The sequence below is a fragment of the Cetorhinus maximus genome, chromosome 13, assembly GCF_964194155.1.
Source record: "Cetorhinus maximus chromosome 13, sCetMax3.hap1.1, whole genome shotgun sequence".
NCBI classification, from domain to species: domain Eukaryota; kingdom Metazoa; phylum Chordata; class Chondrichthyes; order Lamniformes; family Cetorhinidae; genus Cetorhinus; species Cetorhinus maximus.
Window position 1 is genome coordinate 70520743 of NC_135891.1, and position 22713 is coordinate 70543455.

At 42.0% G+C, this 22713-nt stretch overlaps 1 protein-coding gene across 2 annotated transcripts in view; it reads left to right on the forward strand.

Moving 5' to 3' along the window:
• Positions 1-22713, forward strand: part of pcif1 (phosphorylated CTD interacting factor 1) — a 205463-nt gene that overhangs the window by 155473 nt on the left and 27277 nt on the right. For both annotated transcript variants that reach the window (XM_078555515.1, XM_078555516.1), the window contains exons 9-12: positions 66-228; positions 4123-4295; positions 11491-11577; positions 17665-17849. In XM_078555515.1, the coding sequence (XP_078411641.1) occupies positions 66-228; positions 4123-4295; positions 11491-11577; positions 17665-17849 (608 nt within the window). The remainder of the gene's footprint in view (positions 1-65; positions 229-4122; positions 4296-11490; positions 11578-17664; positions 17850-22713) is intronic.

Genomic DNA, 22713 nt, shown 5'->3' on the forward strand with positions numbered 1-22713 from the left:
CCAGATGTGTGCAGTCACCTGCTCTGTTGAACAAATTCCTGACTCAGACTTTTGCTTGAATGCAGGAGAGACTTGAACACTTGCGGAAACAGTGTGGGCCCCATGTGGCAGCAGTGGCTAAAGATTCTGTGGAAGCAATCTGTGGGAAGATCTACTACATATCTGGTGAATACGTGAAGCGAGTCCAAGAGAAGCATTTAGCATTACTCAAAGAGTGCAATATATCAGGTGAGAGAGCCACACAGGCAGAAATGGAAAACTGCTGCTGAAGCTGAAACCATGGGCAGAATTTTGCCCTTGGCGGGGGTGCTCGACGGGGGCGGTTGGGAAGTCGACCACCGCCTGCAATCGGCACCACACCGCGATTTAACGCGGGTGAGGCAAGTTAAGGCCCGCCCAGCATGGAACACAAGCGGCAGCGCCGAGAGCTACCTGTACGGGTGAGGAGAGGAGGGCGAGCAGGCATAGCACGGACTTCACACATGCGTGCGAAAGAGTGCTTCAATCTCCCTGAGGCACAGAGCTGCCTCAGGGAGATGAAGCACTGTTTAAAAAAAATTATGAAGAAAATTAAAATGTCATAAAACATGTCCTCTCATGTGACATGTTTTTAATTCAAGTGTAAATTTTTTTTTTTTTTTTTTTATTTGCTTTAGGAAACCTCAACCCACCCGTGGAAGAGGTTTCCTAAAAAATGCAAAGGCTGCTTGGCCTTTTCCCCTGCCCCTCAACCGCCAGCACAATCGTTAACTTAATGGCCTTAACAGGCCTTTTAATTGTCGACCGAACTATCGCGAGTGTACACGATATCAGCACGCTTGGCTGACGTCAACACGCTTTATTTCACGCTCGGGCGTGTCGAGCATGTATCTGCACGCTGAGCGAAAACTCCTGCCCCCTGTAGCAAATAAGCACATTTAAAAGCAGACTTATATCTTTGCAAATCACCAATTTTTGTTTAATTCATTCTCGGGTGTGGTGTTACCTGGAAAGTTGTTGAGTCTTTTCAGAGAGCAGTTATGAGTCAACCATGTTGAAGTCACATGTTAGCCAGACTGGGTAAGGAGATTAGTGGGTTTTTACTACAGTCCAGTGGCCTCATGGTCAGTTTTACCTACACCAGATTTTTAAAACTAAATTCAAATTTATCAAACTGCTATGGCAAGATTTGAACTCTTCAGCATTAGTTGAAGCCATTGGATTACTCGGCAAGTATCATAATCATTAAACCACCGTTCTGCTGTAAACCACAATGTTCTTAGAAAGCACAGTGTTTGACATTCTTTTAATCATTCAGCACTGTTCATCTTTATCTCTCTTCCATTGTGTTGATTGATCTCTCTCTGTGTCACTCTGTGTTGGGTCATCTCATAAGAGCAGGATTTGGCTGTTTAGCCCCTCAAACCTGTTCCACCATTCAATGATCTGCAACCTAATTCTGTACACCTGCCTTTACCCCATATCCCCTGATCCTCGAAGACCTTTGGTTGACAAAAATGATCAATCTCAGTTTTAAAATTAACAATTAATATCAATTGCCATTTGTGGCAGAGAGTCCCAAACTTCTACTACTCTTGTGTGTAGAATTGTTCCTAATTTCACTCCTGGCCCACATTTTTAGACAATGCCCCCCTCATCCTAGACCCCCCCCAGCAAATTATAGTTTCTCTCTATTTACCCTATTTGCTCCCTTTAATAGCTTCAAAACTGCAATCAGGTTACTCCTTACCTTCTAATGTTCAGTGAATACAGCTCTAGTTTGTCTCCCCTGTATCACCCTCTGCTGCTTCAGTTCATCTCTCCCGGTATCACTCTCTGTTGGTTCATCTTCCCACTCCCCCTGTTTCACTCTCTGATAAAACAGTGTGTGGAAGAAGTGCAAAATCCTCATCAGTTAGTCAATCAGAAATGAGTTTGGTATATAGGCCAAGTCCTAGGCTTGAGGCATGACCATTACCGTGGATGGGAGGGGAAGTAAGGACAGAAATAACCTCAGCTTTCCTACAGTGATCTCAGTGAACATGGGGTAAGAGTGGTGTGTCTGTTTTGCTGTGGCCCTCCAACCCTTCTGGCCAACAGAAGCTGGAATATCACTTCTAAGGAGGAAAGGATGGTACAATATTACTTTTTCAGCTACTGATCTCAGGAAGTGGGTGGTTGCATTAGTTTTCTTTCACTGTACTCGGGCCAGTTTGCAGCTTCATTGGAAATATGAGGCATTAGCAGGTATCTACTTAAACGCTATTATGATGGCTTCTAAGGATCTCTCGTAAGGGTTAGTAAAGTTATTGATTTGCTGGTGATTGGAGTTTACACAGTAGACAGGGAAATTGAGACGAGAGCTGATCAGGACAGGGAAACTAAACAAAATCTTACGACCAGTTAAGACAGTTTGCTGCTAATAATGACATTACTGTTCATTCTTTTATGTCCTATGACATCTGTGTAATTACCAAACTTTAAACAATAGAGATTGAATAAAAAAGGAGTTCCATTTATATAGCACTTTTTAGGACCACCAGACACATCAAACCACTTTACAGGCAATGAAGTAATATAGGACATGCAGCAGCCATTTTAAACTCAGCAAACTCCCACAAACAGTAATGTGATAATGACCAGATAATGTTTTTATTTTATGTTGAATGAGGGTAAAATACTTGCTAGGATATTGAGGATAACTCCATTGCTCTTCCTCAAATAGTGCCATGGGATCTTTTACAACCACTCGAGCAGGCAGATGGGGCTTCTGTTTAAGGTCTCACCTGAAGAATGGCACCTCCCACAGCGCAGCACTCTCCCAATACGGAACGGAGTGTCCGCTTTGATTTTTGTGCTCAAGCCCCAGACTGGAATTTGAACATGAAACGTTGTGGCTCAGAAGCGAGAGTGCTACCAGCTAAATCGAATGTATCAATGATTTAGACTTAAATGTAGGGGCATGAATAAGAAGTTTGCAGATGATACAAAAATTGGCTGTGTGGTTAATAGTGAAGAAGAAAGCTGTAGATTTCAGGAAGGTATCACTGGACTGCTTGGGTGAGTAGAAAAGTAGCAAATGAAATTCATTCTGGAGAAGTGTGAGGTAATGCATTTGGGCAGGGCAAAGAAGGCAAAGGAATGTATAATAGTATGTTATTGAGAAGAATGGAGGAACAGAGGGATCTTGAACTGCATGTCCACAGATCCCTGAAGGTATCAGGATAGGTAGGTAGGTAGTTAAGAAGGCATACTGGATACTTCCCTTTGTTAGCTGAGGCATAGAATATAAGAGCACGGAGGTTATGCTAGAAGTGGATAAAACACTAGTTAGGCCACAGCTAGAGTACTACATACAGTTTTAGTCACTACTTTACAGGAAGGATGTGATTGTAATAGAGAGGACACAGAGGAGCTTTACAAGGATGTTGCCAGGAGTGGAGAATTATAGCAATGTGGTAAAATGGGATAGGCTGGGTTGTTTTCTTTAAAACAGAGGGGGCGGAAGGGAGGTTTAATTGAATGTGTAAAATTATCAGGATCCTAGATGGGAAGGGCCAATTCTATTGAAAGGTCAGTGATTCGGAGCATAGACTTTTGGTAATTGGTAGAAGATTAGAGGGGAGTGGAGGAGTTTTTTTTTACCCAAAGGGCGTTGGGGGACTTGAACTCACTGCCTGAAAGGGTGTTAGAGGCAGAAACACTGCATTTAAAAATACTTGGATATTTACTTGAAGCATTGTAGCAATTGTTTCCTCTAAGCTGCATGGAAGCCTATGCAACACAGAGGTTCCTGCACAGGTCAAGCACAAGTCGTCCCTTCTAAGTTACTGCAATGAGTGACAGTGTAAAAAGAATTTAAGGGCCTGTGCACTTAAGTGAATAGGCCATGCACAAGCAAAAAAAAATGAGGGAACGTTGGCTGTAACACACACAGCTACAGACCAAGAACTGGAAAGTAGGATTAGGCTGGATAGCTCTTTTTCAGCTAGCACAGACGTGATGGACCAGCTGGCCTTCTATGCTGCAAAATTCTATGATTTTGCATTATATCATTAATTTCAGGTTTCATTTTCTCTACAAACGTTGCTCTGGTTTCTAATTGATAGTTATGAACCCGCCCTGCTGTTTGCTTTCCCACAGAAGAAGTGGAGAGACCGGAGGTAATGGACAGATTGGTATACTGTTACCCTTTAAGACTCGCATTCCCCACAACCCCACTCCCACGTGTTGATTTGCACTTTGAGAATGAAGTTGCCTGTATACGGTATAAAGGAGAAGTTAGAAAAATCAGCCGGAACTACTTGAATAAACTGGTAAGTCATTGATTTATTATTTTACCTGACCATGCATGGTGGGAGAGTATGAAATGTCCTTTGCTTTGCACTACCTGAGAGATGATAGTTCTTCTGCTATGATGTAGAGTTACATATATTTACAGCACAGGAAGAGGCCATTTGGCCCAACTGGTCTATGCCACCGTTCATGCTCCACATGCGCCTTCTCCCACTCAACTTCAGCTAATCCTATCAGCATATCCTTCTATTCCTTTCCCCCTACTGTGCTTATCCAGCTGCTCCTTAAATAATCTCATTTATCTCAACTATTCCCTGTGATAGCAACATCCACTTTTTTACCACTCTTTGCTTAAATTAGTTTCTCTTGAATACCTGATTGGATTTATTGGTGATCATATTATGTCTCCTAATTTTGATCTTTCTCACAAATAGAAACATCTTCTATACCAAGCCCCTGAGTAATTTTAAATACCTCTATCAGATCACCCACCTGTTTTCACTTTTTGAGAGAAAGGAGCCACAGCCTGCGCAGCCTTTCCTGGTCAATATAACCTTTCAGGTCTGGTGAATCTTCCTTTCATCTTCTCTAATGCCTCTATATGCTTTTTGTAATATGAAGACCAGAACCGCACCCCATATTCAAATTGTGGTCTAACATGACTTCTCTGCTTTTCAATCCTACTCCTCTAGAAATGAAACCCTTTGCTTTCAACAGCCATGTTAACCTGGATCACACTTTTTATTGAATTCTGTATCCTTAGATCCCTTTGCTATTTGCATCCCATTGAGATGCTTATATCCAAGCAGTAGGCAGCCTTCATATTCATCCTTCCAAAGTACTACACATATCCAAAAAACTGAGAGGACATGCAAGGATTTGTGCTATTCTTATGAGCAATTTATGGTATCAGGTGTTTTGCTTGTCCCTGGCCATTGCTATATTTATAAGAGAACGGACAAGGTTTTCATCCAGCATTCTACCTGAAATTAGGCATTACAGCAGTGAGAAATGAAGACAATAGAAAGCATGTTTAAGTTGGTGGGGGTAAAAGTCTCTTGGGCCTTTCTGCCCCCATTAAGTTGCCACCGCCTCCTCCTGGTACTGCAGCAGGTGTACCCTTGAAACACTGCCGAGCAGCTGGGGGCTAAATAAAAACGCAGAACCGTAAGGGTAATAATCTCTGGATTACTACCTGAGCCACTTGCAAATTGGCATAGGGTAAATAGAGAGGTAAATGTGTGGCTCAAAGATTAGTGTGGGAGAAATATGTTCCAATTCGTGGGGCACTGGCACCAGTACTGGGGAAGGAGAGAGCTGTTCCGTTGGGACGGGCTTCATTTGAACCATGCTGGGACCAGTGTCCTGGCGAATTGTAAAACTAGTGTTGTAGATAGGACTTCAAACTAATTAGTGGGGGGGGGGAGGGTTCAATTGAAGGGAAGTTTAAAAAATCAAAAAGAAATGAGAAAGCAGAGGTGCAGGGTAGAAAAGAGGCGAACGATAATCAAAGTGTGACAGGAAGGGGCAGAAAATATAAGAAGAGTCCATCAGAAATTAGAACCAGAATGAGTAATAATGGTAAAAAGTCAAAGCTTAAGGCTCTTTATCTGAATGCACGCAGCATTTGTAACAAGATAGATGAGTTGACGGCACAAACAGAAATAAATGTATATGACTTGATAGCTATTACAGAGACGTGGTTGCAGGGTGACCAAGACTGGGGACTCAATATTCAAGGGTACGTTGTGGAAAAATAGGCAAAAAGGAAAAGGAGGTGAGGTAGCTTTGTTAATAAAGGAAGGTATCAGTGCAGTGGTGAGTAGTGATATAGGTGCAATAGATTGTGACGTGGAATCAGTTTGGGTGGAAATAAGGAATAACAAGGGAAAGAAGTCATGGGTGGGAGTCGTCTGTAGGCCCCCGAAGAGTTGCCTCACTGTAGGACCAAGTATAAATCAGGAAATTGTGGAGGCGTGTAAGAAGGGCACTGCAACTGTCATTGGTGATTTTAATCTGCATGTTGACTGGGCAAACCTGATTGGCAGAGGTAACGTGGAAGATGAATTTGTTCGGTGCATCAGGGATTGTGTCTTAAGAGGAATACGTTGCAGACTCTACTCGGGTCAGGCTATTTTAGATCTAGTAATGTGTAATGAGGTAGGATTAATAAGAGACATCATAGTTAAGGATCCTCTATGGAGTAGTGATCACAACATGGTAGAATTTCAAATTCAGTTTGAGGGCGAGCAACTCGGGTCTCAAACCAGTGTCCTGATCTTAAATAGGGGCAGTTACAGAGGTTTGAAGAAAGAGTTGTCTAAAGTGGGCTGGGAAAATAGATTTAGGGGAAGGTCAGTGGATGAGCAGTGGCAACATTTAAGCAGATATTTCATAAAGCTTAGCAAAAATTTATCCCGGTCAAAAAGGACTCGATAAAAAGGATGAACCACCCGTGGTTAACAAAGGCGGTCAAGGAGAGTATCCAATCAAAAACTAAGGCATACAAAGTGGCGAAAACTAGTGGTAGGTCAGAGGATTGGGAATTTTTTAGGAACTAGCAGCAGATGACTAAAAAGCTAATAAAGAGGGAGAAAATTGATTATGAAAGTAAATTGGAAAGAAATATAAAAACAAACAGCAAAAGCTTCTACGGATATATAAAAAGAAAAAGAGTAGCTAAAGTGAGCATGGGACCATTGGAGGATGCGACTGGAGAATTGATAACAGGGAACAGGGAAATGGCAGATAACTTAAACCAATATTTTACATCGGTCTTCACCGTGGAGGACACTATAAACATCCCAAAGATATCAGACAAGCAAGGAGTTAATAGGAGGAAAGATCTTATAACAGTCTTTATCATGAGGGACAAAGTATTTGACAAACTAATGGGACTAAGGCAAACAAGTCGCTAGGGCCTGATGGCCTGTATCCAAAGGTTTCAAAGGAAGTAGCAGCAGAGATAGTGGAGGCATTGGTCGAAATATATTCCAGAACTCACTGGATTCCGGGAGGGCCCCAGCAGATTGGAAAACCACTGTTCAAGAAGGGAGGGAGACAAAAAGCAGGAAACTATAGGCCAGTCGGCCTAACATCTGTCATTGGGAAAATGCTAGAGTCCATTATTAAGGAAGAAATAGCAGGACATTTCGAAAAGCTTAACGCAATCAAACAGAGTCAACATGGTTTTGTGAAAGGGAAATCATGTTTGACAAATTTGCTAGAATTCTTTGAGGTTATAACAAGCAGAGTTGATAAAGGGGAACCGGTAGATGTAGTGTATTTGGATTTCCAGAAAGCATTCGATAAGGTGCCACATATAAGGTTATTGCACAAGATAGGAGCTCATGGTACTGGGGTTAATGTATTAGCATGGATTGAGGATTGGTTAACACACATAAGACAGAGTTTGGATTGATGGGTCTTTTTCAGGTTGGAAAGACGTAACTAGTGGAGTGCCACAAGGATCAGCCCTAGGGCTTTAATTATTTGCTATCTATATTAATTTGGAGGAGGGGAAGAGTGTAATGTATCCAAATTTGCTGACAGTACAAAAATAGGTGAGTGGGCATGACTGCGATGAGGACATAAGGAATCTGCAAGGGGACATAGGTTGAGAGAGTGGGCGAAAACTTGGCAGATGGAGTTTAATGTAGGGTAGTGTGAGGTCATGCATTTTGGTAGGAAGAATCAAAAGGTGGACTATTATTTAAATGGAGAGAGACTCCAAAAAATTGCAGCACAGAGGGGTCTGGATGTTCTAGTGCATGAAACACAAAAAGTTAGCATGCAGGTGCAGCAAGTAATTAAGAAGGCAAATGGAATTTTGGCCTGCATTGCTAGTTTAAAAATAAGGAAGTCTTGTTAAAACTGTACAGGGTGTTGTTGAGGCTGCACCTGGAGTACTGTGTACAGTTTTGGTCCCCATATTTAAGAAAGGATATAGTGGCATTGGAGGCAGTTCAAAAGAGATTCACTAGGTTGATTTCAGGGATGAAGGGATTGACTTACCAAGAACGGCTAAACAGATTAGGCCTTTATTCATTAGAGTTTAAAAGAATGAGGGGTGATCTTATTGAAACATACAAGATTCTGAGGGGGCTTGACAGGGTAGATGTTGGGAAAACATTTCCACTAATGGGAGAATCTCGAACTAAGGGAGATAGTTACAGAATAAAGGGACACTCATTTAAAACTGAGATGTGAAGGAATTTCTTCTCTCAGAGGGTAGTGAATGTTTGGAATTCTTTACCCCAGAGAGTTGTGGAGGCTAAATCACTGAAAGTATTTAAAGAGGAGCTGGATAGATTTTTGAAATATCGGGGCGTTGAGGGCTATGAGGAGCTGGAACGAAAGAGGAGTTGAGGCCCGGTTCAGATCAGCCATGATCTTATTGAATGGCAGGGCAGGCTTGAGAGGCTGAATGGCCTACTCCTGCTCCTATTTCTTATGTTCTTATGACTTCTGTCCAGTACCTACCAACAATAAGGCACTATAGTCAGACACAGACCAATACTGAGGCACTGCTTGAATAAATAGATAATTTGCTTAACCCTACCCCAACCCCAGAATCTAACAACCAGATTTTCCCTGATTCCCATTGACTCCACTTTTGCTAGGGCTCCTTGATGCCACACTCAGTCAAATGCTGCTTTGATGTTAAGGGCAGTCACTCTCACCTCACCACTGGAGTTCAGCTCTTTTGTTCATGTTTGGACCAAGGCTTTTAAGAGGTCAGTAGCTGAGTGACCCTGGCGGAATGCATACTGAGCGTCAGTGAGCAGGTTATTGTTAAGCAAGTGCTGCTTGATAGCACTGTTGATGACCCTTCCATCACTTTACTGATGATGGAGAGTAGACTGATGGGGCGATAATTAGCCTGGTTGGATTTGTCTTGCTTTTTGTGTACAGGACATACCTGGGCAATTTTCCACATAGCTGGATAGTGTTGTAACTGAACTGGAACAGCTTGGCTAGGGGCGCGGAAAGTTCTGCAGCACAAGTCCTCAGTACAATTGCCAGAATATTGTCAGAGCCCTTAGCCTTTGCAGTAACCAGTGCCTTCAGTCGTTTCTTAATATAGTGTGGAGTGAATCGAATTGGCTGAAGATTGGCATCTGTGACGCAGGGGACCTCTGGAGGAGGCGGAGGTGGATCACCCACTCGGCACTTCTGGCTGAAGACTTGCAAATGCTTAAGCCTTATCTTTTGCACTGATATGCTGGGCTCCTCCATTATTGAGGAAGGGGATATTTGTGGAGCCTCCTCCTCCAGTGAGTTGTTTAATCATCCACCAACATTCTCGACTGGATGTGGCAGGACTGCAGAGCTTAGTTCTGATCCATTGGTTGTGGAATCACTTAGCTCTGTCTATCACTGCTGCTTATGCTGTTTGTCATGCAAATAGTCCTGTGTTGTAGCTTCACCAAGTTGATACCTCATTTTAGGTATGCCTGGTGCTGCTCCTAGCATGCCCCCCTGCACCCTTCATTGATCCAGGGTTGATCCCCTGGCTTGGTGGTAATGGTAGAGTGGGGGATATGCCGGGCCATGAGGTTACAGATTGTGTTAGAGTACAATTCTGCTGATGCTGATGGCACACAGCGCCTCATGGTTGCCCAGTCTTAGGTTGCTAGATCTGTTCGAAATCTATACCTTTTAGCATGGTGGTAGTGCCACACAACACGATGGAGGGTACCCTCAATGTGAGGATCCACAAGGACTGTTCGGTGGTCACTGCTACTGATATTGTCACGGACAGATGCATCTGTGGCAGGCAGGTTAGTGAGGACGAGGTCAAGTATGTTTTTTTATCTCTTGTTGGTTCCCTCACCACCTGCCGCAGACCTAGCCTAGCAGTTATGTCCTTTAGGACTCAGTCAGCTCGGTCTGTAGTGGTGCTACCGAGCCACTCTTGGTGATGGACATTGAAGTCCCACACCCAGGGTACATTCTGAGCTCTTGCCACCCTCAGTTCATCCTCCAAGTGGTGTTCAACATGGAGGAGCACTGATTCATCAGCCGAGGGAGGGTGGTACGTGGCAATCAGCAGGAGGTCTCCTTGCTTGTATTTGACCTGATGCCATGAAACTTCATGGGGACCGGAGTCGATGTTCAGGACTCCCAGGGCAATTCCCTCCCGACTGTATACCACTGCACCACCACCTCTGCTGGGCCTGTCCTGCCGGTGGGACAGGACATACCCAGGAATGGTGATGGTGGTGTCTGAGACATGATCTGTAAGATATGATTCCGTGAATATGACTGTATCAGGCTGTTGCTTGACTCGTCTGTGAGACAGCTCTCCCAATTTTGGCACAATCCCCCAGATGTTAGTAAGGAGGACTTTGAGGGATCTACAGGATTGGGTTTGCCGTTGTCATTTCGATGCCGGTTTCATTCCTTTTTATTGATTTTTGTAGCAGTTTGATACAACTGAGTGGCTTGCTAGGCCATTTCAGAGGGCATTTAAGAGTCAACCACATTACTGCAGATCTGAAGTCACATGTAGGCCAGACAAGTAAGGACGGCAGATTTCCTTCCCTAAAAGACATTAGTGAACTAGATGGATTTTTATGACAATCGGCAATGGTTTCATGGTCATCATTAGACTTTTAATTCCAGATCTTTATTGAATTCAAATTCCGCCATCTGCCTTGGTGGGATTCAAACCCATGTCCCCAGAGCATTACCCTGGGTCTCTGCATTACCAGTCCAGTGACCATACCACTATGCCCACTGCCTTCCCCTTTTTGATGATGGATTAGTTAATTCATTGAATGAGACACTTTCACCCTGGCTTGGACACTGTTCATTCCTTTTGGAAGCTTGGGTTTAAATCTCGACCTGACTAACAAGGTGAATTAGTTCTAAGTGATATGGGCAAGCAACTGTGACCTACTTTCTGTTGAACATGAAACTACAGCATGGAACAGGATTCACTGACAAACATATTGCAAGTATAAGTAATTAGACATTTTTGACAAAATTAGCAGAGCTGTACTCACTGCACTGCAGGGCTAAAAGTTGGCACCGTACTCTTCCATTGCAACCTCCAAATCATGCACCCATCGAATCAAGTGAAGCCACGGCTATAGTGCAGGACTTCCTATTTCAATACTTCTCTTGTACAAACTTGCTGACTTTGTTTTTGGATGAAATCAACAAAACAATTATTTAGAAATTAAAAGTATTCTGTCATGTCATTTTTAGGAACAGCTCTATAGGTACAGTTGTGTTGATGATGTGCGATTTGAAAAGTTCTTGACAAGAGTCTGGTGCTTACTCAGGAGATACCAGGTAAACTGCAAACCTCTTTCTGAAAGTTATTAATGTCTTCCTGTATTCTGTCACATTCTTCCTCAGTATTAACTATACTCCAATTTCCAGTTGGCTGCAAATTTTGAATTTGTACTTCTGATAATTGAATCCAGATCATTTATAGAGATGCGGACCCATTGCACTGGTCCCAGCAATGACACTATTTCTCACCTTTTACCAATTGGAATAACTACCTTTAACCCTGCTTTCTGTTTTCTGATGTGTAGCCAACTTTCCATTCCACTACTTACTCATCTTATTCATCTTACTGATCTTACATCTTACTGATCATGCTTACTGATCTTACTCATGTTGTATGTTATCGAACCTTTTGGAAATACAAATATATTACATCTTCTACAACATTTGTTTACTCTTTATGTTACCACTTCAGGGGATTTAATAAGGTTTATCAAGCATGACCTTTCAGTCATGATAATAGGTTAACCAGCTCTGAGGAAATAAAATAGGGGGCATTTTGATTGGGGAGGGGTGGTTCTTGATAACCCATTCATAAAATAATTAGGTTCCACGTGTGAGACACCATTTAACAACTGATGATTGCACTCCTAGAAAAATTTGTACCCTTTTTACTGCATCACCAGAGAGATCCTCTATTAATTCAGATAACGTGCATCATTTTTGGATTTCAGAGGCGGACTGCACCTCTAAGTAAACCTACTGCCATCTCAAACCATCATTGTGTAATGCTGCAGAGGGCAGGGTGTTTCATCCAAGTGATTGAATTTGAGCTGAGAGGAGACAATATTCAACATTCCAAGTTGGTTAGTTTAGCATCTATGTCACATGGCTCAATGTGAATGGCAGCATTAAGGGAAAAGCGGCATCCCTGGTATGACTGAAAATACAGTGAACACTTATATAGGAAACACAGTGGACAATTTGTACATGGTAAGGTCCCAAAAAAGTAGTGAGATAATGACCTGATAATTTATTTTAAATGATGCTCATTAAGCAATAACTACTCAGTAGAATACCAGTGATAACTTCACTGCTATTACTGGAATGGTGCCGTGGAATCTTTGACATTCACCTGAGAGGGCAAATGAAGCCTCGGTTTGACACCTCAGATAGCGCAACACTTCCTTAGTACTACACTGGAGTGTCAGCTTAGATTATGTGCTCTAGCCTCTGGAGTTGGATTTGAACCCACAAGCTTCTGATGCGGAGGTGAGAGTGTCTCAAAATAAGCCAAAGTTTCATGTTAGTCTATTTTTGTTACCATAAACGCTTGAACATTGCACACATTTTCTAAAGACAAAACTACACAGTTAAAAGCATTTGTTAAAGGCTGCTAAAGACACAAATTCCACCTAATCAAAGACACCTGCTCTCCCAACAAACCATTCTTAACCCACCACCCAACATCAACTAAGATAAAAGCAAAATACTGCGGATGCTGGAAATCTGAAACAAAAACAAAAATACCTGGAAAAACTCAGCAGGTCTGACAGCATCTGCGGAGAGGAATACAGTTGACGTTTCGAGTCTGTATGACTCTTCATCAGAACTAAGGAAATATAGAAATGAGGTGAAATATAAGCTGGTAGAGGGGGGTGGGACAGGTAGAGCTGGATAGAGGGCCAGTGATAGGTGAAGGCAAAGAAGAGATTGCCAAAGATGTCAAAGACAAAAGGACAAAGGGGTGTTGACGGTGGTGATATTACCTAAGGACTGTGCTAATGGGGACATTAAGGGTAGCAAGCAGAACATGCTAGTGGCAGATGGCCCTAGTGGGTTCACCCACTAGCTTGTCCTGCTTGCTACCCTTAATGTCCCCATTAGTACATCCCTTAGATAATATCACCACTGTCGACACCCCTTTGTCCCTTTGTCTATGACGTCTTTGGCAAACTCATCTTTGCCTTCACCTATCACTGGCCTTCTATACAGCTCTACCTGTCCCGCCCCCCCTCTACCAGCTTATATTTCACCTCATTTCTATATTTCTTTAGTTCTGATGAAGAGTCATACAGACTCGAAACGTCAACTGTATTCCTCTCCGCAGATGCTGTCAGACCTGCTGAGTTTTTCCAGGTATTTTTGTTTTTGTCCCAACATCAACTGTTCGATGCAACCATGATCAGTTTTACTCTGCAAAGAATTCAACTCAACAGAAAGTGTGGTTAAGTCCAATATATTCCCCTCCTCTCTTCAATGGAAATGAAGTACATTTCTGAACTGTTTGATCCGAGGGCCCTTTCAGGATCTCTGCTTGTTTCAACATCAGGCAAATTTGGACGAACCGAAGAAGTGAATAGTAACTTAGCAAAAGCCACTCGTCTGTTTCTAAACTGCAGTTAATGCTGCAGAATCTACAGGTTTTGTGATTCAGAATCCAGAGTTTGAGTTAAATCTGGGTCCAGATCAAGATGAGCAAATGGTGGAACAGCAAATAGCAGCTTGACATCGAGGTGAGGCACACATGGCAGAAGGGACTGATGAAGCACCAGGATCAAGGAGTGGAGACTCCAGAGTCCCTGACAGCAGACTGATGGCTTGCAGCCCAGAGGTACAAATGCTGAAAGGAAGCTGTTACAAGCAACTCCAGTTCCTGAAGCATAAAGCAGACCCAGGTGCCAGTGGAGACCCTCAAAGGATATGCGGATTTTTATCTAAATATGCAAGTGTTCATTCATGAAATGCCAATAATGATTTGACAGTAAATTGGAACATGAAAGATTGAACTCACTTGAATTTAGTGATTTAAGAATTGATTTATTTTATTCCAATATTTGGAGTAGCTAGCAATATCATTGTTTGGAGTTGAAAGAATCAAACAGGAAATTGTTATAAGTGTCTAGTGCAGAAACGATGGGCCAAATGGCTTCCTTCTGTGCTGCAACAATTCTGTGAATCTGTGTAATACCAGAAAAATCATAGATATGTTTTCTGTCTGATAGGGAGATATATCATGCTGATACCTGAGTTCACACACAATCAGTTATTTAATACTATACAGTACTCAGGTATTAGATACTGTAAGGGATTCCATTATCTTTCCTAGTACTGAGATTAGGCTAAATGGTCTACAATTTACTGGATGGTGTTCTCCCTCTTTATATAAGGTTATTACATTAGTTGTTGATCAGTCCTCTGCCACAGTTTCCTTTGCTAATGATTTTATATATATATGTTGTAGGGCCTCTGCTATCTCCTAATTTATTTTAATTTGCGCAGATCCAATCAAAGACATCCAAAGTGTTTGTTTACACCTAAAACACCACAACAAAATCCCTGCCACTTACCTGAGGCAAGCACCCAAAATAGCCTCCCCGTAATATGTAAACGACCTGACCCTGAAATTTCTGGCCTTTGTTTTATAGTGGGACTGTCAGCCCAGCATATACATTGGTCATAGACATTAATTTGCACCCATGCTGTTCCTGCATGATGTTGAGGAAAAAATCTGTGAGGGAGTCCTGCCCCAAAATTCCGGAACTCCCTTCCAGACAACACAGTGGATGTACCTACATCGCATAGACTGCAGCGGTTCAAGAAAGCGGCTCACCACCACCTTCTCAAGAGCAGTTGGAGATTGGCAACAAATGCTAACCACGATGCCCACATCCCATGAAAGAATAATTTTTAAAATTGCGGCACAGATGGAGGACATATGGCTAATTGAGTCCATTTCGGAGAACTGTGCAATACAATAGTCCCTGACAGTGCAAGAGCCCCTTGCAATGCAATCATACCATGCAGTGCAGTAGCCCTGTGCATTGGAATAGCTCTATACAATGCATAGTGTCATGCCAGTAAAGGCATGTTATATTCATAACTTTTAAAACATCAACTGTGCTCAGTGTTGAATCTTCTGGAAATAACCTTTCTTTTCAAAGTGGATAATGATGGGCTGCAAAAGATGGCAGCTGAGGGTCACCTGACTCACGGTCTGTGGATTCAAAAACTGCCACACTATCTCAAAAGGACACATTCCAGACTAGAGGTGTCAGTACCGATCTCCTGAAACCATCCAGAAGGGTATTTCCTGACTTGAATGGGTCGTTCTGAATATAAGACGATGATTGTCTGAAACGCACACCCCCAGCCCCCCAAAGCTGCATGCCTGCAAACAATAACCCAGGTTGTGGCAAAGCAACCTAAGCCCACAGTATTTGGAGAGGGAAACTGAGAAATCACATGGTAAGATAGTCATGTTGGTCTCCCTAATTAAATTTTTAATTGCTGTCTGCACAACAACTGCAGAAGCAGAAAGAGCAGTAACCATACCATTAAGAGCTGGAGACAGTAATATCGTAAGGTCTCCAAGCCTGTTCCTTTTCAAGTTCAACAATACAGCCAAACAACCTCCTGGTAACAAGGCTACAAGTAACTTTCTTTTCTTTATTCTTTAATGGGACGTGGGTGTTGCTGGCAAGGTCAGTATTTGTTGCCCATTCCTAAATGCCCTTGAACTGGCTTGCTAGGCAATTGCAGAAGGCAGTTAAGAGTTAGCCACATTGTGTGGGTCTGGAATCACATTTAGGCCAGACCAGGCAAGTTTGGCAGATTTCCTTCCATAAAGGACATTAGTGAACCAGATGGGATTTTATGACAATCAATGATAGTTCCATGGTCACCATTACTGAGATTAGCTTTCAATTCCAGATTAATTAATTGAATTCAAATTCCACCAGCTGCCTTAGCAGGATTTGAACCCATGTCTCCAGAACATTAGCCTGGGCTTCTGGATAACTGGTCCAGTGACATTACCACTATACCACCATCTTCCCCCAACTAACTCTGTGACCTAGAGGAAGACCATCTCCTCGAGAGAACCCTGCAACAACTCTACTTCAGCAATTGAATTCCCCTTCAGGAGTGGAAAAACCTCTTCTTCACCAGGCCTGCACTGTGTTTTCCAAGACAAGCCAATCATGTGAATTATGAACTATTCTTTTGTTTATAACTGTAAATTTTTTAAAAATTCATTCACGGGATGTGGGCTTCACTGGCTGGGCCAGCATTTATGGCCTTCCCTAGTTGCCCTTGAGAAGGTGGTGGTGAGCTGCCTTCTTGAACCACCGCAGTCCATGTGGTAAATGTGCACTATTCTCTTTAACTGTGTGTATGTGTGTGTTTCTGAGTGAGCGAGTGATGTTGTGTTAGATTCTCGGGGTGAACGCGTGAATAAATAATCCTCTTTATTTAAACTCACGAAAAGCTTGCTGCTGATTATTCAAATTGTCCACACACTCAGGGATTAAGAAACGCACACCTCTTGTCAAAAAAAACACTGATTACGAACTGTAAGGGAAGGTAACAGGGATTTCAGTTCTCTCTCATCCATGCCTGTAACAGTAGCCTTGTGCAGTTGAATAGCATCTTGCAGTGCAATAGTCACTTGCACTGCAGTAACCCTATGCAATGCAATAATGTCTTGCAATATATAGACCTGTGTGATGCAATTAGGCCCTTACAGTGTAATTTCTCCTTGTGGTTCAATTACCCCTTGCAATGCAACAGCCATTATATAGTCATAGAGTCACTACAGCACAGAAGGAGGACATATGGCTCATTGAATTCATGCCAGCTCTGTTGAGGAATCCAATCAGTCTCATTCCCCTGCTCTATCCCCATAGATTTATAAGTTCACTTCTGTCAAGTGCCCATCCAGTTGCCTCCTGACCACCATTGACAAACACAAGCTCCTTGCATTGTAATAACCCTTCACAGCCCATTGCAATGACCAGGGTGCTGTTTATAATTTTGAAACTGCACCAGTTTTCTTCTATTTCAAGCTGACATGAGGAATCTGTGTAATGTACATGTTACAAAAATGCCTGTAAAACAAAGAAATAGGGTTACTAGAAACATTGATATTTGGCTGGCTATATTATGGAGAATTGTTAAAGCAGCATTGCAGGAGCACCTGTACAATTCTGAGAAAGTTGGTCACTGCTGTAGTATTTTTCTTGATAGCTACACAACAGTAAGTTTCAATACTGTGATTGACTACAGTTTATCATCAGTAAATGATGCAGGTTGTGCTAACAATTGATAGTGTAAGGATTTTACAGTGCAGTATTTGTTTTGTTTCAGTCCATGTTTGGTGTTGGGATACACGAAGGCACTGGTTTTCAGGGGGCTCTACCAGTATCTGTGTTTGAAGCTCTGAACAAACAATTTGGCGTAACATTTGAGTGTTTTGCCTCACCACTGAACTGTTATTTCAGACAGTACTGCTCTGCGTTTCCTGACACCGATGGCTACTTTGGATCCAGGGGGTGAGTCGAACTTAATCACTTAATTCTAGTATATTGAGAATATTGTAGATGTCTCAGTATGTTGGAGAAGAAATCAGTCAACATTTCGAGTCTTCACGACCCTTTGGCAGAACTGAAGCATAGTTAGGAGAAAGATGAAATATAAGCTGGTTTAAGGTGGGGGGGCGGGGGGAGAGAGAGAAGTTGAGGGTGTGGTGATTGTGGAGATAAGCAAGCAGTGATAGGAGCAGATAATCAAAAGATGTTACAGACAAAAGGATCAAAGAGGTGTTGAAGGTGGTGATATTGTCTAAGAAAGGTGCTAATTAAGAATGGAAGACAGGACACTCAAGGTACAGCTCTAGTGGGGGTGGGGTGGAAAGACTAACAAAGTTTTAGTTTTAGATTTAAAAATCTAAAACTTTGTTAGTCTTTCCACCCCACCCCCACTAGAGCTGTACCTTGAGTGTCCTGTCTTCCATTCTTAATTAGCACCTTTCTTAGACAATATCATCACCTTCAACACCTCTTTGATCCTTTTGTCTGTAACATCTTTTGATTATCTGCTCCTATCACTGCTTGCTTATCTCCACAATCACCACACCCTCAACTTCTCTCTCTCCCCCCGCCCCCCCACCTTAAACCAGCTTATATTTCATCTTTCTCCTAACTATGCTTCAGTTCTGCCGAAGGGTCGTGAAGACTCGAAACGTTGACTGATTTCTTCTCCACCGATGCTGCCAGACCTGCTGAGTTTTTCCAGGTAATTCTGTTTTTGTTTTGGATTTCCAGCATCCGCAGTAGCTTTTAGCTTTTTGTTTTTATCTCAGTATGTTGTGTTCAGTCTGTTAATAAACCTTCCGTCAAAAGCCAGGAGGGGTGCTTTGGTTATTTTTTTTCTGGGTCTTTTTTGTAATTTTATAACTTCTAAAGTTTCTTATCTTGACTGTGATGATTTGCACTTTATTAATTTATTTCAGGAATGTTTTTTGTATGTGTTTTTTCTCTTGGGTCTTTCTTACCTACTTCATATCAGTTTCTGATATCTGTCTCGCATATCTCTCTTGTTTCCCTGTGTGTCTCCATTTTTCAAATTTCCCTTTTCATGCTTCTCAATCTCATGCATTTCATTTTTCATCTGTGCCTCTCGCTATGGGGTAATTTTCACCTAATCTGCCTGGAAGGAACAGAACCTATTTGGGTCATACTCTTGTTTTATTCCTGGCCTCATTTTATTCTTCATTAGATTCAATGGAGTGCAAAATCAGGCAGGGTGTAAATGTGAATGTCTCTTATATGAACGTCACTCTGTATCTCTTGTTTCCCCCTCTCTGGTGCCTCTTACTTTCTTGTTGTTTATGTATCGCTCACTGTTGTATTTTTAATATGACTTTTATTTCTTTTTCTTTCTCTCTCTCTCACTCCCATATCTCTCTTTCATGTCTCTCATTCCCATGTGTCTCTTTCTTTCATCTCCATGTCGGGTTGTCTCCCTCTGCCACCTCTATGTTGCTCATTCTCTTTCACTCCCAGATAACTGTCTCTCACTTCTATCTCGCTCTCTCTCTTGCTCTCAGGGATTCTATGGGCAGAATTTTGCCCTAGTTGGGCATGGTGGGTGGGCCTGAGAGCGGTCGTGAAAGTGACCGCCGCCTGCAATTGGGGCCCGACCGCGATTTCACACTGTCTGGCCGATTAAGGCCCGTTGAGTGTGAAGCACGCGCTACAGCACTCAACGCTGCCTGTGGGAGAGGAGCGGGAGTTCGCGCATGCACGCGGGTGCATGCAGGAAAGTTCCCTGAGACACAGAGTAGCCTCAGGGAGATGAAGATTTTTGAAAGTAAAAAAGAAAGATTTTAAAAATGTTAAAAACATGTCCCCTCATGTGACTCTGTCACATAAGCAGGGACATGTTATAAATGAATTTTAAATGTTTATTTTATTTTATTTGCTGTTGGAAACCTCATCCCGTCCGTGGATGAGGTTTCTTAAAAAATTCAAAGGCCGCTTGGCCTTTTCGCCTGCCAGCCAACCATAAGGTTGGATGGGCAGCAAAAAATTGAACTTGGCTATTACTTTAATGGAGTTAATAGGCCGCTTAATTGTTGGCGGGTGCACTGTCAACTCCCATGAACGCCCACCAACCGAAATATTGCACGATGACGTTGGGATGCTTGCCCATCGTCATCGTGCGTCATTTTACACTCGTTCGGATCCGTGCGCCCGCCCAACAAGCGCAATATTCTGCCCCATGATATTTTGCATTCTCCTCCATGATTTGTACTTCCTTAGAATTTTTCATCTTTTATTGTTACTTTAAAATTTGCACTTTATGGTGATCGCTTACTGAGATGAAGAACATCAGAGGTGGAGAACTGCACACTTTGAGCATTTCCATGCCAACAGCAAGTGTCCTGGGGAAGTGTAGCACAAGTTAGATGTAAAGTTTTCTGAGCCATCCTATAAGCACTCCTGGTTAGGTCCATGATCGTTCCATCTATTCCATCCCCAGAAAATTGCCAAGTTGATTATAATATTAAAACAGGAAATTCAGGCCAAAACAGCATCTATGGAGGACGGAATAAAGTTAACGTTTCAGACATAACTCCTCGATCCAATGGAAAGATATTTGAGATGATTGGTTCATCTATAATATCTTCCTCTTGTGTAGAAAGTGCAGATGTCCTGTAGCAGACCTTAAAACAGATCTGTGGCTTTGTCAGCTATTTGATACCTAGCCACTTTTACCTGCATATATTCCATGTCGTACAACTCACTGGCGATCCCTGTCTGATGGGTGAAGCGAGTTTTCAGACCTCTACAAATGGCATTTAATTTAACTGTCAGAAGATGTGCATAGGTTTATTTTATTTTACTAATTCCTTGTGAGAATTACCTTGCTTTAACAAAGCACCTTGCCACTCACCTCTTAATCTAACCTCTTTCAACACTTTCTTCTTTGCACAATCTTAATTCTTTCCTGCTGGCTTGTACAGAAATAAATTTCATCAAATCATCACTACAAAGCCATGTATATAAAGTTGCAAACTCTCTTATCCAGTAAATCCATATCAATACCCAGTGTACCCATATAACAGCACTCCAAAACTGATGCCTAAACAGTGGTTTTTAAATGTTTAGGATAACTTCCTTGCTTTTCTATGAATCTATGCACAAAGCCTAGGGCCACATAGGTTTTTTTTAAAAGCTTTATCAACTTGTCCTGCAACATTCAAAGATTTCTGTATGTACCCACTCAGGTTGGATAGGAATTTTTCAGTGTTTCTTCCCCCTTATTGGTCCTAGGTTTTTCTGTTTTTGCCCCTCTCAGAAGATTTCATGGCTGCGAGAGGGTAAGAAGTGTCTAGAACCAGCCATCATGAGTATGGAGCTTGGTGTACCTGCATCAATTCCCAATATTTTTGTATCTGTACCCGGCGTCCAATCCTCAGTGCTGGGCATCTCAGTATTAATATCTGTAAACCCATGATCAATACCTAGGGGCAGTAGTATAAATAATGAGAGTACTGAAATGAATGGTAACATTTTAATTAGGATACAGGAACAGAGAGATATACGTACAGAATTGAACGACTAGTAAGACCAACTGTTCCATCAAGCTTGCCAACGCTCATGATGCACAGTATTCAGAATGTACCAGCAATGTCGCCCTGACAAATCCCTTCAGACTATCACATATCTTGTTTGGAAGATATTGATTACTAACCAAACCAAATTAGTCAATGGTAGATGAATCATAGTCCAACAATAAGTGAAGAGCAGCTGAGCAAACCTGAGGTGCATGCAGCATTATATCACTAGGACTGCTTTATTTAATGTTAAATATTAACTATTTCACTAAAAGTAATTTGATTATTAACAATTGGCAGAATCTAAATCATTGAGAGCCTATTTCACTATGATGTAGTTGGATGTCTCTTAGTGATAAGGTGACAGGGTCTATCCGAGATAACAGTTCAGTTTTAGTGAGTTTAAGTTCAAACTCTTACATTCAGTGCATCACCTCTAAACCTCAAGTTTTGAGGCTGCTTCCTATTGATGTGAGCATAAAAATCATTGAATGAAAAGAAAAATACTGCAGAAGCTGGAAATCTGAAATGAAAACAGGAATTGTTGGAAATGTTCAACAGGTCAGGCAAGTTCTATGGAGAGAAGAAGAAAGTGTAAGTGTTTCAGGTTGATGACTATTCCTCAAAACCCCATTGCTGGCCTGTATAAGTAGCAGCAGCAACAGCCTTGTGAAATACTGCTTTCATCTATGAAGCTCTGTGCCTTTTTAGCTGTGAACCATTGTTAACACCTTTCTTCAGCCATACTCTTTTGACTTATCTAAACTGACCTGTGCTGTAATCTTTTCAAACAGTTGTTCTATTGTACTTAACACACAATACCTCAAGGATCTATCATTTTTATCCAAGGCCCAAATATGATTGATCCAAAGAGGATGAATCCCTTTTTGTTTGGTCAGTATCACCTGCTTCTCTTTGCAGGGAGCTGACATTTTACCTGCATGCTGGAAACATATATGCTAACTGATATACCTCTGCTCAGACATTCCTATTTTTCCCATTTCTTGGAGAGCTAGAATGTATAAGAAGCACAATGTGTGGACACTGAGCAATTACAAAGCAGATCTCCACAGCTTTGCCTCCATTGGATGAAACTGACTCTCAACCTGCTTCAAGCATTTTCGGAGTAAATTTCACCCCTCTGTCCAAAACCATTCAATTTTGTTGTTTTTTTATGTGGAGCGTGAGTAAACCAGGTAGAATGATAGATGTATCCAGCTTGGATCACGTTAGATTTTCCACCCGTGGTATGCTGATCCTTATTATTTGAATGCAAATCAGCTTCCTCCTACAGA